Raw genomic sequence first — 16,725 nt, 5'->3', positions numbered from 1 at the left:
GTGTTAGAATCAGAAAGAATGGATTTGTTTGTGCAGAAATCAACTCTTCCTTTAAGGTTGTCAACAAATGTGTTATTACTTTGATGCTTTGATTTGAGTTTTTAAACTACTCATTCTCCATTTTTCTTGATAAATGGTAGTGTTAAAAAGTGTCGTTAGTCATGACAGAAGACAGTGTATAGATATTTGCTTGCAATTTTTGATAATTGAAACAAGAAAGTTCCCGTACTGGACTTGGACTGTTATTACTGCTGTGGTATCTAAACAGGGGTCAATATCATACAGTTTAGTAAAAGTTATATCAAATTAGAAAATTCTGTGATCTAGGGATGCATCAATGCATTGGTTCAGCAACCGTATGGGCTCTAATTTCACAGTTGGCCCATCTCTGTTGTGACCCCTGTCTTTGTCACACAGTAAAAACTGAAAAAAAAAAGAAAAAAAACTGAACACAAACGGAGTTGAGGCAAATAACTAATCGACACCAGCAAACAATAGCAGAATGATGCTTGCAGAACCGTCAGTTAAAAGGTTTTGATGTATGCACTCTTGAAACTGTATTCATAAATTCAGGAAGACTGCCCGGACATCTTCCTGAGTTGTATGTTTATGCAAACACCTCACAGACTATCCCTGTCAGACAGAGTGGGAGTAGGGTGTGGTCTCCAGAGGAAAGACATGACTTAGAGAGAATGATATGAAAGCTGCACACAGAAATGGAATCTGCTGTATGGCGCCATAATAAAATAATGTTTTCCTTTATAATAATGATGTTCAACATCACAGTATCAACAAAACTGCAGAGATAAACACACTGGAAAATAGAAAAGATGATAATGCCACACTGAGATTGTACTAGTCACCTGTATAGAAGTCTGTCTGATTTGTGCCTAGCATAGGATATACTGGTAAATGTCACTGCTCTCTCCCACTCTGCTAATGAAATCCTGCTGCCTTCTCACAACAGCTCACCCTGACTTCACATGCAAATGTACTACGGGGGCTGGCAGAAACAAATCTGTTTAAAGTCAAGGAGAAATGTTTGGCTGTTTGGAGTTTTGTGCATGTGTGAAGGCACCATTCATGAAAAATAAATAATTTATGCTAGAAACTCCCACAGAAAAATGGCAATGTATCTGGTATGCAGTGTTGTGGCCATAGAGGGTGAGAAATGTACATTTTTTTCATCAGCCTGCGTATGAATAATATTGAGTAATCAAATCTGTATGTGCCGCAAAATAAATGTTGCCAAACAAAGTTCAGTTTTAGAAGTTGACATGGAAACCAGCCAGACTTGTGGGAACAAGGTTAGAGGTCTGGTTCAACCAGTGGCCATGCAAACTGGTAACTTTCAGCTGAGTCCATGTGTGTGGATCTGTTAGTGTTTAGTTTCATTGTTCAAATATTGGATGCGTATATTTTATCATTATAATGGAAAACTGATGTACACGCAGTGTTTCTGTTTTGACTGATATCTATGGAGGCTTAGAGTCACCAGTTTACATGGACACTAGTTCAACTAAAACACAATGACTGTATGCATGGAGGAAATGTCAGGGAAGAAGGGGACAACGGAGTTACTTTCATTGGTCATAAGTTGTGTAAGCTGATCTTATATTACTGTTGATTATTTATGTTTATATTGTGTCAGACACAAGTCCATTGTTTACATCCTTCATAAAAGGTGATTGTGTGTGGCCAGAGCTTCTTAGTGTGCCTGTAGAGGTGAATTAATGTTGCACAAAGCAAGGTTAGAATAATGAGGGATTTTTCATTAGTTTTTATTTTGTTTTCACATTCAGCTATAAATTTCAGGTCAGTTTTTATTTGTTTTTACTGCTTTTTTTTGTTTTTGTTTAGTTTTTTTTAGTGTTAGTTTGTGTTTTTTCAGGATGAGCTGTTGTTATGGGACACTTGTTGAAGTTGAGATCCAAAAGGACCTGAAAAAGTGAACATACCATTTTAAAAAGTAATATTTGGAAAGGCCTTTCTTCGCTCCTCTTTTCTTTATTCTAATTTGGTGTCTGAATCACACTCGCGACCTATTACTATCATTTTGTGAAGTCTCGACCAATCAAACTAGACCATTTTACTCCCTCCCAGACTTAGTTGGGCGAGGAATAGGGCAGTGTTAATTTGGTCGACTAAATCTATAACTAAAAATATTTGTCAACAAGCTTTTTTCATGGCGAGAACTAGACTAAAACTAGTCAAACATAGATCTGTGGTGACTGAAACTGACAGAAAAGAAGGTTTGGTTTTCATCAAGATGAAAAAACTAGACTAAAATGAAATTTAGTTTTTGTCAGACATTCAAAATCCATATTTGTCCACTGTGGGTAAATCTGTCAAAAACAATGAGCTGTATCTGTTCTGCCTCTGAGCTGTAGAAAGCAGGGACCTCAGGTTGGCAGTGTGTAGAGAACACACTACCTTGATTTCTTACTAGATTTAGGAAAGAAATAAATACTTGGACTGAAAGTAGAGACTAAAATGTGATGGACTAAAACAAGACTAAAACTAAAAAGGGTAGAAATGACTCAAATGTGACTAAATCTAAACGACAGGTAATCAAAAGACTAAGACTAAAATTAATAATAGCTATGAAAATTAATACTGAAATAGGACTTGGCAAGGAATTAAACCACAATATGGTCTGTTGCAGTTCTCAAATTGCAGAGGGTTTAATATTTTATTAGTTCTGAAATGTGTCAAAATAACAGTTTAATGGTTTTGTATCACTTTATTGTAGTTGGCCCATAATGGCCTGGTAATTTAATAGTAATAGGTGGTAGTGATCCAGTAATTTCACAAGAATAAGGCGGTAATTTTCTTGTGATGAAATGACATTTCACCAAGTAGTAACTGTTTGGAAATTCTCTGGTCTTTAGATGGTATTTTACCAAATAATTTCTTTGAAATAATATCATTTTCTACTTAAGTTGATTAATAGTTCCCAAGTAATATTTTTTTGGCCCACTAAATAAAAGTGAGTACTTCCTGAGTATTTTTCAAGAAAAATTTTGGGTTGGGTTTAGGGCTAAAGGTTAGAGGATTGGAGTAAATTCCACCTAATTACCAGAGAATTACCACAATATTACAAGGAATTACTTGACAATAAAATTATTATTACTCAATGAATGCTTCCTTAATATTACCAAGTTATCACTTGGTAAAATCCTGTCTTATTACTAGGTAATTACCTTCTTATTCTTGAGATATTACAAGATACTTGTGCTATTAAATTACTGGATAACGGGGGCCTACTATTATGAAATGCTATCAAAGTTTTTGCTGCAGCAATGTTTTGCTCTACACATCATGCAGACATTGAAGTGTCACTATCTGAATAGTTTACAATAACTCATCCTTACTAATTTTTTGTTTTTTCTTTTCAACCAAAATGAGAATGCCGTAAAATGATCATTCCTTTTAATACTGCAATTCATTTCAAGTTTGCAAAATGAGTCAAAATATTCACAATTAGATTCTTTTAGTTAATTTTTCAGCCCTAGTTGAATCTATCTACTGCTGGGCTGTTTGCTGCAGAAAAATTATTATTATAAATTAAATGATTTAAGATGAGGGACTGAAAAAGAAATTCCATTTAGATTATTTTCCTAATCCGTTCCCTTACTGGGGAAAAGGTTGGGAAGTCCAACATATTTACCTTAATGCTAGAGACATGATGGATGCTATTTACTAGGGATGCAAGATATTTACAAATTAATTTAGTAAGCCTGCAGAACAGTTTTAGCTATTTTTGTGAAGGCTTGTTTGTATTTTAGTCAACTAAAAGGATTTTTACATTTTAGCATTAGTAATTCAGTTTTAGTTAATTATGATAATCTTGGCACAAAGTCAAGTATATGTAAACTGTGTGTATATGTTCTGCATGCAAGCACGAGGTCAAGTTTTTCTCCAGCTTTATATGAAAGGATGCAGACATTTAAAAAAAAAGTACAAAAACAGGTACTCAAACTTTGCATATCCTCTTCTTTTCCAGCCAAACGACTTCTCCATCTCCCTGAAAGCGCAGAGCAAGAACAAGCATTTCAAAGTGCAGCTGAAGGAAAACCTTTACTGCATCGGACAGCGTAAGTTCAACTCCATGGAGGAGCTTGTGGAACACTACAAAAAGGCCCCCATCTTCACCAGCGAGCAGGGAGACAAACTGTACCTGATCAAGGCCTTGGCTGCCTCCTGATCCTTCTCTGTAGCAGCCACATATATACACATACATGCACTTACACTCACAGAAATAGATGTTTAACTGCATCCATATATATACATACAGATACTTAACAGCAGAACACTCACACTAACATTCAGACTCCCAGCCTGAGGACTAAACACATCATCAGGACTGTAATGCCCGATTTGTGAGCATTCCAAGAGGAGGGATGGAAAAGGACAGGAGAGGAGGACATGGATAAAGGGGAGACAAAAAGACTATGGACTCCTGAGAGATGACTACAGACCTCTTGGTCGCATATTTTAAATTATCCAGATGTGTTAGGTCATAGGCTACGCCATGTATTTCCACCTTGATATCTATTAGAGTCGCATTTAGTTTCCTCTTTTTGTTTATGTTGATAATATATAATCTTTTTAACAGTTTCTTTTTAAAATGTGATGATTTTTAACTGTATTCAATACACAACAAAACATACACAGGCATTTTTCAGAGCGGCCCATCGAGGTCTACACTGCAACTCATGTTTGTGTCGTCTGTCTTAATTCACTCTTTGTGGACACGCTAATCCACGACTTCTGCTAACTGCTAATCATGAATAAAAACTAAGTGACCAAAATATATTTATTGATACGATTCTGTTAGGATCACAGTTGCAGAAACACTCAGACACATGAAGATTTTGGAGGTCATCTTTTTTGTCTCACTGCTTGTCTCACATATTGCTGTATCCATATCATGTGAATGTTACAAAGCTAAGGCATCACAGACAGGCAGTGGAGGGGGGCTTAAAAAATATCCCATGACTTTGCATGCATGCACGCTTAACGGGATAGCGTCCTCCTCACTCACGCCTTCACTGCATCTCCCAAAGGAGGGATTGGCTGTCCACATTAGTGACGCCGGGTGCATTTGTGTCTTGAGGTCATGCAGAGAGTCAGAAAGGGTTTCCAGAGAGCCCACCACCCACCTGTGATGACTGACAGCTGATGTGTCCTTGTATGTTGCCAAAGGGGGCGTTTTCTCTTGAGATGAAGCAGGAAGAAGGGCGAGAAGCGGGGCTATCGGGGTGTAACCTCCTTCCAAATTACCCGCCTGTTCTTCAAGAGCTGGGAGGGGAAATGAAGGGCCAGTCAAGGCGGTCCTGAGGATGATGTCATTGCTCCAGAATTAGTGATCACTTGAGGGAGTGGAGGGTCATGCAGGGGTCTCGTTTGTGTGCTTGCAGTCACATACATCAAGCTAGAATACGCCCTCTTCCTCGAGGATTTAAAGAAACATCTCTTATGGTTTAAAGCCAGATATTTCTGCATTTATTTCCTTTGGAAGGCAACTGAGTTTGTTTTCCCCGATGTTGTGAATGTCAGCAGAACACATGGTTTGTATTTACAGTATAGGTCTCTGGTGAGTGGGTGTTGTTTGAGTGAAAACGGACCAAGTGGAGTTGCATGTCGAGGGGGCAGCTTGCATTAGCGCCTGCAATCAGAGCTGCAGCAGCGTTTGGCAGGGAGCTGCTCCAGCAGGGAAGACGAAGGATGATGATGCTGGCGGTGATGAGTTCTCCAGCTGTTGGATCAAGCACAGAGAAATAGAGAGAGAGAGGGAGGAAGAGAGGGAGTAAAGGGGATTTTATAGAGGAGGAATGGAAAAATAGACCCTTAAAAACAAGAGCAGGATCTATAGGGAGGATCTGGATTAGCGCTCCTAGTCGTGAGCAGAGCCAGAGCTGATGTATCGGAACAGAATGAAAGGATTTCTGGAGGGCAGGGGCTTTTAAGGTCTGGGTATGAAATAGTCAGCAGAGCTAAGAAGAGTGCAAAACATGGGTGTGAACTTTTTTGTCTTCTTCTGCTTCCCTAGGTGATTGACACATCTATTCATGATGTGATAAATGGATGAAAAACAGGATCACTGTTAGCTTCCGTGTTGAGTTCTGATGAGTTAAAAAGGCGAGGTCTAATTATAAATATAAAGACAGGGTCCTTGATTGATCCTTTTGAAAAGACACATTCCAGGATTTAAATGAGTCAAAATGTAAAACACGATAGTTATCAGTGAGGCTTTTTCCATCCCTTGATTATGAAATCATTTTATTTATCCTGCCTGTTCTGACTTTAGTGCTTCTTTTCCTCTTTTCTCTGGAGTAATCTGGATTCATGTTGTTTATTTCACCTGATCCCTAACTGTTCTATCTGTGCCATTTTCTTTGTTTATTTGACAATTAATGTGAGATACTATTTGCCTCCAGCGACCTTTTGGTGAAATTTTCCTCCCATGTCTCCAGCTCTAGCATCTGCGACATTACACAGCATTAAAGTGACAAACGCCAACGCCATGTGCCCCAGTTTGAAGGATTTAGGAGATTTTTTTTTGTTAATGTGCCTTCACAGCTTTCTGTCAACCAAAGGTTTAGCGCCCCCCCCCCTTTTTTTTTTAAGTCTCTATCTTCTCTTGTCACCACCATGCACTATTTGGTTGCTTTTTTGCATGTGCATCAGTCACGTCTGCTCAGTGAGTGAGCAAACATCCTCATATCTGAAAGGGTATTTCCTCATTTAGAGCTCACTTTGACAATAGAGGCTTAATGTTTATTCTCACGCATAAAATGCCCATGTCTCGTTTTCAAGTGACCTTAACCTTTGCGGATTTCATCATTGAAATGAATCAGTGAATGCCTACATGTACAGTATAAAATATGTGATGTTCATTCAGAAGCAGAACTCCCAGGTGTGATGTAATCATGACCTGAATCTCGTGTACGAGCACCTCAAGTGTAACGGTATCACATATTGTTGGTTGTGAAGAAACTGTCATGGTTTCCTAGGAAAAAAGTTTGTGTTTCATAAAAGACTAGAATAAGACATTCACTTTGCAGTTTAGCCACTTAAATATGTAAAAATCCTAAATGTTATACTTGATATTCAAAGACAGAACTGCATTCATATAGTTATATACTGGGATTCATTTTACACCAATGGAGGCCGCATGAGCAGAGCCTTGTAGCTGTACAGAAAAGATTTAAAAATCAGTCACTTTTGTCAGATATTATCAAGAGATTGTTTATCAAACTATTTCAAGAACTACAACTCAGCAGGAATTCCTGACTGTGAAACAAGCCTGAGATGACTCCTACCGTTGATTTCTTGATAATATTCTGAAACAAATGACCCCGTGTTGGTGCTTTTGTGCTGCTTACATTTCTATGGTGTTCGTTGTCTCAAAAAGCTTTTTTTTGTTGTTGTTTTTTTTATTTTCTGTATGAGAGAGAGTGAAGAAAACAGAACCATGCTGTGGAATGAGAAAGGCAGTGCTGTGAAATTTAATGTCATGCTCTTAATACTGTTTTTACGGAGGGGAGATTGTCTTCAGGTGTAATAATTTAGAAGAGTTTATTAGAGTGTTCAAAGACTTAATAAACGATGAAAAAAATGTCTGTTTTTGTTGATTTTCTAACAGTGTGTCCGCAATGTTGGAATTTCTTACTTTCACTTTTAGAAAAGGGGTATTTCACTGAATTACACAAGAGCTTTTGAAGAAATGTGTCATATTTATTAGAAAATACTGAAGAACTTCTATTAAAAGCCTGGGTATTTCCCAAATGCTATCAGAGTAAGGATCTGTTAACATATTTTTGATATTTAACACAGAAAGAAAAGTATTTCACAGAACGACAGAGGTCTAAATTATTAGCCCCCTTCTTTCTAACAATCAGTTGTCTCTCTTTTTTGCTGTTTAAGTCTGCAGCCTTTTGTTGTAGTTGAACAAGTCTCAGACACATCTCCTGAGGAATCCCAGCCCATTTATCTTCTGGCGATCTCTCAAGCTCCTCCAGATTTGATGAACTTCTGGCATGGACCTTGGTCTTCAGTTCACCCCACAGATTTTCGATGAGGTTCAAGTCAGGACTTCATGCAGGACAGTCATTAAGTTCACTTTGGTCTTCTGGGGGTAGCTTTTCACCTGGAGTCACAGAAGACAAAGTGACAAAGACCCAGTTTTGCTGCTGACTGCTTGAGGTTTTCTTTCAAAATCCTCACATGTTCTTCATGATTCCTTCTACCTTTATGACATTTCCCATTCTAGATGACCGAAGCATCTCCACAGCATAATACTCCCAACTGCTTTTTCACTGTGAGGACGGTGTTCTTTGGGTTATACACCTCTTCCTTCTTTCTCCAAACATAAGCAACATCTCGATGACCAAAGAGCTCTAGTTTGGTCTCATCTGACCAAAGGACAGGCCTCCAGTATGCATAATCTTTCCCCAGGTTCTCTGGAATATTTCAGTCAGGCTTGAAGGTCTCTTCTGCAGAAGTGGAGTTTTTTTGCAACCTCTCAATCCAGTGATGGTTTTCTTTGAAACTACAATTCCTGACTTGGCTAAGTCAATCACTAGTATCTTCACAGTTGTTTAGACACTAGTTTTCTTTCCAGGGTCTTTCAAATCTCTATCTTCCTACCTCTGCTAGGCTTGTTTTGTCCTGAATTGCCTGATACCTCCAGTTCTTGACTCTTGGAAATGCTGTGATAACTTAATTTATCCTTCTGCTTTGTGAGCATCAATGATTCTTTTCCTCATGTTGAAACTGATTTCTTCTGTTTTTGCCATGATTCTTTCTCCAGTGACAGCTCAAACCCTTACTCAAGTTTTATCCTGTATGTAAATTGGAAGATAAAACCCAGTTTTAACTTGATTTTACAAGATATGAGCATTACAAAGTTAAAGCACACCATTGCACAATGGTTTGTGCCAAGACTCAATAAAAAGGTCAGTTGTAAAGGGGGCTGAGAATTTTGACCCTGGTAGTTTTTTGTGTGCCAAGTAAAAATAGTGGAAGCATCAAAAATAAACTAGGATGTTTGGAAAAGCTGTGTTAAAATTTCCTTGCTCTGTTTAACACCTTATAATTTTTTCCTCATATGTGTATCAGCACTAAATGCAAAGGGGCCTCTAATTTCAACATCTTTATATGACAAAACATGAGGGAACACCAGGCTGGCTAAACACCCTAGGTCTTAAATTGAAGGGTGCTTATATTTGAAGTGTTACAGTAATGTACATTTTCATTGCTGTGCTTTTTCTTTGATATAATGCCATAATAAAGAAGCCTAAATTGGGACATTAATATCAAGTGAAAGGCAGCAGATGATTCATTTGTGGTCTTTTATGGTGCACGTCTGCCCCCTGGTGGCTGTTTGTGTCCTTACATGTACTGCCAACACCCAGACCTAATTCAAAGACACTTCACAGACACAGTCACATTTCGGTCACTTTATTTCAATCCATTCTTGAAAAATTATACTTTTTCATTATTTTCATTCACATCACTTATTTACAAAATATTTTTTCCAGTTAGAAGTTAGAAGCAAGGAAAGCCAGGGGGCGTGTTTTTGTCCCATCATGCTCATTAATCACATCAATCAACCTCGCTGTCCGAGCAACCAGCAGAATTTCGAAGCACATTTCAGACAAACAAGGCTTGTGCTGTTGTTATGTAACTTTTCAGATGAGTTGAGCCAAATCTCACCATGTCGTTACAGTAGCTGACCTCAGTTTGTTCCGGCGTCTGCCACAACACAACAGCAGGAAGCCCTTCTTCCCTCACTTGGTCCTCACACCAAGGAAGGGAGTAAAGATTTCCAAGCTGGAAACGTAAGTACCAGGAAGGGAAAAGAAATGTGAGAGATACATGATAAAACCACAGCAAGCAATAAAGATGCATGATTTAATGCTATGACAATGTCTTACCCTGCTGATATCCACCACTCAGTAGTTACTACTTAACATGGAATGTGTCCGTTTACACAGCTACTCTGGTTGTCAGACATACAAAAGCAAAGTGCAATAATTTACATACAGTCTAAAAAACATTTAGTTTTAAGGCTTGATCAGTGAATGGTTTCAAGTGCTGAGGAATCCCTCTTCAGTGTGAGTCTGCAGATCTATGTAGTGCTACATCATCTAAATAAACGCTGCCATCTGTGATCCAAGGGCAGAAACAGGGAGCTGGAAGAAGGATGGTTTCTCTTTTAGAAGTAGAGGAGGTCGGATATGGCGCTGGGCAGATGTGTCATCATCTGGACTCTGATCCACCAGTGCGGCTCCATGGGGCTGTATCGTGTGTACGGACGTTTGGACACAAGGGCGTCAGTGATGTCATCCAAAACAGGAGCCATGCTTTTCTGTCCACTGTTGCAGTACGAGCGCATCAGAGCCATGAGCTGCTCGAAGTGGGCCTTCCCATAATCCTCCTTCACCTGTGGGGGTGCCTCGTTCCACAGTTTGTTAGCTGTGTTTGCTACAATGTCACGTGTGAGGATGCCCGTGGCTACGATGAAGTTCCCTGGTTCGATTACGGACACTTTGACGCCCCAGGGCTTCATCTCATAGCGGAGGCAATCAGAAAATGCTTCAATGCCGTATTTGGACACACAGTAAGGCGAGCGCATGACGTTTCCCATCCTCCCGTACATGCTAGCCAGGTTAACAACGCGGCCTGGAGAGATGTCAGAGAACAGAGATGAAGTCAGGATTTATTCACTTGTAAAACAAATTTAAAGGACTCTTCTTAAACAGCTGCCTTATTTCAATCTAAACAATGATTGGGTAAGAATTATGTCTGGTACACATCAGCACACTGATAAAACATATCAAGTGCTGTTGTGCCAAATTTTGTATAAATATGACGGCTAGGGTCTAGAGCCCGTTGTTTGGCATGAGATGGATTTATTTCTTATCAAGCCAAACATTCATTTAGGTTAGATGACTAAACTCCATAATAATCCAAAACCCTGCTTCTTACAAAAACACCTCCCTCATCCAGGTCTACAACCCCTCTGGCCTGCCAGTGAAAGGCATCTAGTCCTCCATAGCTTTGGATAAAAGTGCCTTTTAAGTGAACACTGTAACATAATGCTGCAAAACATGAGACTTTGGTGAACAGCCTAAATGTTACATCACATTCACACATAGTGAATACAGACAGGAATGTACACTACACTGTTGACTTGTGGTCTGACTTCTTGCTCAGTCACTCTCTTTTTCTTTTCTTAGCCTCATCTGTCACCATCTTCTTCTGTTTCTTAGCCTCAGCTGTTGTATCAAACGGAACAGAGATCGGCTGACTGGCTTCCTTTTAGCTGGACGCTGGTGTGCAGACTGGTGCTGTTAAGCCATAAGCACTTCTGGTAATGAACACTCTGCTGTCGATTTTTTTCCCAGCTTCTTGCTCAGTCACTCTTTTTCTTTTCTTAGCTTCATCTGTCTACTTTTGTTTCTCAGATCTCAGCTTTTATATCTAACTGTACCAAGATCAGCTAACTGGCTTTGTTTTAGCTGGTTGCTGGTGTGTGAACTGATGCTGTTAAGCCATGCACACTTCTTGTGAGCAAAACGCAACTTGCTGTCAAAGTCGAATATTGCTGAGGGGCAAAAGTTATTGTACTATTAGATTTAATCTGAAAATGCAACTTTATGGTGGAAAGTTACATGAAAAACAATACCTTTTGAATGACTAGTTGTTAATGGTTTCTGGCAATTTTATTCTGTTTTGTTTCTAGTGTAAAGCTTTAATTATGCAAAAAATATAGATATTAACAAAATACTATTTTATCTTCTCTATAGAAAGCTTAATTTTGCATTGAAGAAAGACTTCAAACTTATCCTTCAATGTCAGGCCTGTTTGCATAGTTAGCATTCCACACAGAAATCCCAGGACACAACTTCTTTGTCCTTCTTTGTCTGGAGAGTTTTCTTTCCAACAAGAATTCTAAGCATGCCTATAATCATTCATGGAAAAAAAATGCACAATCCAAGTTCTGAACTACTGCTGTGGTGGACACTATTTAACTTATCCAGGTAGATTTCTAACATACAGTACAGAAGGCAGTGGCTGACCTTTGGCCCTACGGATCAGTGGCAGAACAGCCTTAGTAACCCGGATTGTTCCCCACAGGTTGACCTCTGACATCTGCTTATAGGTGTCCATGGAAGTAAACTCCACTTCTCCAAATGTGGACACACCAGCATTGTTCACCACCGCCCACAGACCTGAGTCATGAGGGAAAAAGTCTATGAGTAATCTTTTTGAGAAAAACTGGTGATTGCTCAATACAGTGGAGCTTAAAGTACCTCTCTCTGACTCCTCCAGATTATCCCTGATGTATTCTGCAGCCTGGTTCACCTGTTCATCACTGCACACATCCAGTTGGACTACTTTCATGCGATCGGAATGAAATTCCTCCAGCTCCTTTGCACCCTCTCCACCTTTATCCTGCAAGGAAGATGCACCTTTAAAGTTGCATAACTTCAGATTTAATATATTGAAAATGCAGCAAAGCATATGAGGTGTAATTCTGTATCCGTACCTTTAGAAGACACCCAGCAAAGACTGTGAAGCCATGTTTGTGCAGATGTTTGGCAAGTGCATGACCAAATCCACTATCACAGCCTGTAATGAACACAGCTTTACCCTTCACCTGCAGAGAAAGACAGAATAAGGTAGTCTTTTTGGTTTAATAGAAATCTAAAGAATCATCACTTTTAAGTATCCAACAAGTTAATTTTTAAACGGGGTTGTCTCCAGTCTAACGTAAATGAACATAAACAGAACGTCATTTAGATTAGTAATGTCAGAAACAGTCGCATACAGCTATTTTCACGTTTAATTTCTATCAACACTAAGTCTAGGACTTTGTACATGATTAATAATGTACGGGTTTTCACTAAAAAACGAACCATACCTTACATTTCTACCTGTTGAGAGTACGTGACATGCTACACTGCTGTAATGACATTTTCGGCATCACACTAATCTAAATCCATAATATACGGCAGCCTAAATGGGACATTTGGTTATTTCCGTGTTGGAAATATAAGTCGGTATTGTACGTTACCTCAACCTTTCCTCTAGGAATTCGGGGCGTCGAAACGTACAGCACAAAGAATACATATAGCACAACTATGCACTCGGTTACACTCGTCTCCGGTAGTCCAAACACCCTCATAGCGGCGTTAAGCATAGCAGGCAGTCCAAAGCCCAGGACCACCGTTAGAAATACTGAAAACGACACCAGCAGAGCCACTCGGAACCCGGGGAGCGGGGCCATCTTGACGGAATGGTGTGTTTACTTTCCTGGAGAGGTCTGCATCAGCCAGTGCGGGGTCACGTCACGCCCCCTGGATCACATCACCAAATACCCCGGGGCTGCGCTCAAAACGGAAAATTCGGTCTGGTTCAAACGTCAGAACAAGACAGACTGTTTCGGCAGAGACGGCCGTTATCTTTATGTGCTCAGTAATTCAGTCATTTTGTTGAGTACTATAATGGCACTCGTAAAGGTTATCGTCGCTAGTTGTTAACGGTTATCCGTATTCTGGTGACGTTCGTCGTAAACGTCCCTTGGAAAAAGCACGCCGTCTGAGCTCAGTCTGTCAATGTCCGACCCTTACTTTTAAAGGGACCGCTTCTAATGCAGTATGAGGTGCTTTATGATTTAACAGAATTGGAAAGATTTCATTAGAGCTTTCAAAAAGGAAACCGTGTGCTGTGTGTTTTTAAACCTCTAAACAGCGTAGGCTGTATGATCAAGGCCGCTCATTAGAGGAGATAATGAGGAGAGCTTTCTGGGTCCCAGTCAAATGGGGGGCCATTGCTTAGAAAAATCATGATCCATTGTAACGTTAAGCCTTTGCAAAAACAAAAAATACCTGAATAATAGTCACTCTTATCAAAGCAAAAGAAAACGAATTCAGTTTATTAATTCAGTTGTACAAAAAAACCCTTTTAAAGATGTAAACCCCTCAAAACAAAATGATCTTTTTTAGGTATTGGTAAAAATGTGGATAGCAACACCGGACTGAACCGTTTGGATGGTAATGGCAGATGTGAGGAATGATAAAGAAAAATAAATAAATAAATAAAGGGGAAGAAACAGCAATAAATTTAGTGGGAAAACTAACAAAACTGAGTTAAAAGTGGTTAAAAAGTGGAAATATGGGTTAAGAGAGGGGAAAAAATGACACTATTGGATTAAAAGTAGCAGAAATAAGTGGCAAAACAAGGTCCGAAAGTGGCTATATGTTAGTATTGGTACAAAAAAAAGTGGTTAACATGGGTGTAAAGTGGTCAAAAAAGTGGAAAAAAAATAGTTAAAAGTAGCAAGAATAGGTTAACAGGGGTAAATATAAAAATAAAAGGCTAATATGGGTCTATAGAGGCTAAAAAAGTGGCAAAAATGGTTAAAAGTGGTAAGAAATGGTGGATATTAGCAAAAAATTGGTAAATAGTAGCAAAATCAAGTGGCAAAATGGGTTCTAATTGGCCAAAAAATGTCAAAAATTTGGTTTTTATCAGTATAGCTTTACCTCTGTACCACAAACCTCCTGTATTGGGCATACTGTATGGTTTAATTACAACCACAATTCCAAAAAAAGTGGGGGTGCTGTGTAAAATTTAAATAAAAACTATGGAACAACTTTCAGTTCACATAAACCCATATTTTATACACAAGGATAGGACAGAGGTTAGACAGTCTATTAGTGCCTTTGTTTTTTGCAAAGCAGTACTAAACCACATACTACATCCCGCAACAGCATGACTTTGCTGTAGAAGAGTCCAGGTGCTGAACTGGCCTGCTGGAATCATACATCAGACAAGAATGGGACAACATTCCTCTTCAAAAACTCAAGTATATGGTTTCCTCACTTCCAAAATGTTTACAGACTGTTGTTAAGAGAAGAGGGGATGCAACACAATGGTAAACAAAGCCCTGTCCCTACTTTTTTGAGATGTGTTGTTGCCATTAAATTCAAAATGAGTTAATAATTTTCATTAAATGGTTAAATGCCCCATTTAATGTCTATTTTATAGGTTTATGCCCTTGGGAATAAAATGTGGGTTTATGCGGTTTGCAAATCATTGCATTGTTTTTTACATTCTACACAGCATCCCATTTTTTTCCAAACTGGGGTTGTTACCTGAATATACTCTATAAGCAGGGGTTATCAATTACATTTGTACAATGACCCGCTAATGTCTATGCAGACATGCAGACATGAGGGCCGGGGCGTTAAAGAAACATTGTTGTCTAAATAAATGTATCCATCCATTTTCTATTGCGCTTATCCCGTTTGGGGTCGCAGGGAGGCTGGAGCCTATCCCAGCTGTCATTGGGCGACAGGACATTGACTGGTCGCCAGTCAGTCGCAGGGCTGACATATAGAGACAGACAACCAGGCACGCTTGCATGCACACCTACAGCCAATTTAGAGTCATCAATTAACCTAATGAGCATGTTTATGGTGGTGGGAGGAAGCCAGAGTACCTGGAGACAGCCCACACGTGCACAGGGAGAACATGCAAACTCGGCACAGAAAGGCCCCGACCGGAAAGCGAGCTCAGGCCCTTCTTGCTGTGAGGCAACAGCACCAACCCCTGCGCTGCTGTGCAGCCCTAAATAAATGTATTATCTTTGAAATGCACCTTATTTTTAGCCTTTAGCAGTGAACTCAGTCCCTATTCACACAGTTAAATCCTTATACTGCAGCAAGCCACAAGGGGTGGCTGAGATATTTAAGCCACATATTTCTGTTGCTGAAAATGCTGCGTCCCCATTGGTAAAAATCACCTGAAGGAAAAAAATATGTTGTTGTAATTCTCAGGCAGTGTAACTCACAACTTTAAGAAAATAGTTTGAATACTAACCACAAAATGTAAATATATTTAATTGGGATTTCATGTGATGGATCAACATAAAGCTGTGCATAATTATGAAGTGAAAGGAAAATTATGCATGGCTTTAAAAATGTTTTACAAAAAAAAAAAAAAAAAATCTGAAAAGTGTGGTGTGCAAAAGTGTTCAGCCCCCAGGAGTCAAAACTTTGTAGAGCCACCTTTCACTGCAATTACAGCTGCAAGTCTTTTGAATATGTCTCTACCAACTTTGCACATCTAGAGACTGAAATTTTTGCCCATTCCTTTTTGCAAAATAGCTTTGTCAGATTTGATGGAGAGCATCTGAGAACAATTTTCAAGTCTGGCCACAGATTCTCAATGGGATTTTGGTCTGGACTTTGACAGGGCCATTGTAACACATGAATATGCTTCAATCTAAACCACTCCATTGTAGCTCTGGCTGTATGTTTACCTGAGCTGTAGATCTCTGCATCTCCTCCAAAGTTACCATGGGCCTTTATGCTGCCTCTCTGATCAATACTCTCCTTGCCAGGCCTGTAAGTTTAGGTGGACAGCCATTTCTTGGTAGGTTTGTAATTGTGCCATGCTCTTTCCATTTTCAGATGATGGATTGAACAGTGCTCTGTGAGATGTTCGAAGCTCGGGATATTTTTTATAACCCAATCCTGCTTTAAACTTCTCTACAACTTTATCCCTGACCTGTCTGGTGTGTTCCTTGGTCTTCATGGTGCAGTTTGTTCACTCATGTTCTCTAACATATGTCTGAGGCCTTCACAGAACAGCTGTATTAATAATGAGATTAGATTACACACAGGTGGACTCTATTCACTAAAT

The 16,725-nt window shown here is 39.3% G+C and overlaps 2 protein-coding genes across 5 annotated transcripts in view; one reads left to right on the top strand and one right to left on the bottom strand.

Annotated features, from left to right (window-relative positions):
- nck1b (NCK adaptor protein 1b) overlaps window positions 1-7,612 on the top strand; it is a 54,888-nt gene extending 47,276 nt beyond the window's left edge. For all 3 annotated transcript variants that reach the window (XM_041814105.1, XM_041814104.1, XM_041814106.1), the window contains one exon: window positions 4,007-7,612. In XM_041814105.1, the coding sequence (XP_041670039.1) occupies window positions 4,007-4,207 (201 nt within the window). In that variant the 3' untranslated portion in view covers window positions 4,208-7,612. The remainder of the gene's footprint in view (window positions 1-4,006) is intronic.
- A 1,840-nt stretch (window positions 7,613-9,452) lies between these two features.
- bdh1 (3-hydroxybutyrate dehydrogenase, type 1) lies at window positions 9,453-16,561 on the bottom strand. 2 transcript variants are annotated; one of them, XM_041814771.1, is made up of 5 exons: window positions 16,343-16,561; window positions 12,563-12,673; window positions 12,327-12,468; window positions 12,093-12,245; window positions 9,453-10,692 (listed from the first exon to the last, which is right to left on the bottom strand). In XM_041814771.1, exons 1-5 carry the CDS (start codon window positions 16,379-16,381, stop codon window positions 10,226-10,228), a joined length of 912 nt encoding a protein of 303 aa, XP_041670705.1. In that variant the 5' UTR covers window positions 16,382-16,561; the 3' UTR covers window positions 9,453-10,225. The 2 variants fall into 2 exon arrangements, with proteins under 2 accessions (XP_041670705.1, XP_041670704.1); XM_041814770.1 differs by lacking the exon at window positions 16,343-16,561 and adding an exon at window positions 13,091-13,596.
- Window positions 16,562-16,725: the final 164 nt, after the last annotated feature.

This window comes from Cheilinus undulatus, linkage group 19 (genome assembly GCF_018320785.1).
Source record: "Cheilinus undulatus linkage group 19, ASM1832078v1, whole genome shotgun sequence".
Classification (NCBI taxonomy): Eukaryota; Metazoa; Chordata; class Actinopteri; order Labriformes; family Labridae; genus Cheilinus; species Cheilinus undulatus.
Note: the sequence above shows the minus strand (reverse complement) of the source record. Positions and strands in the feature narration are given on the sequence as shown.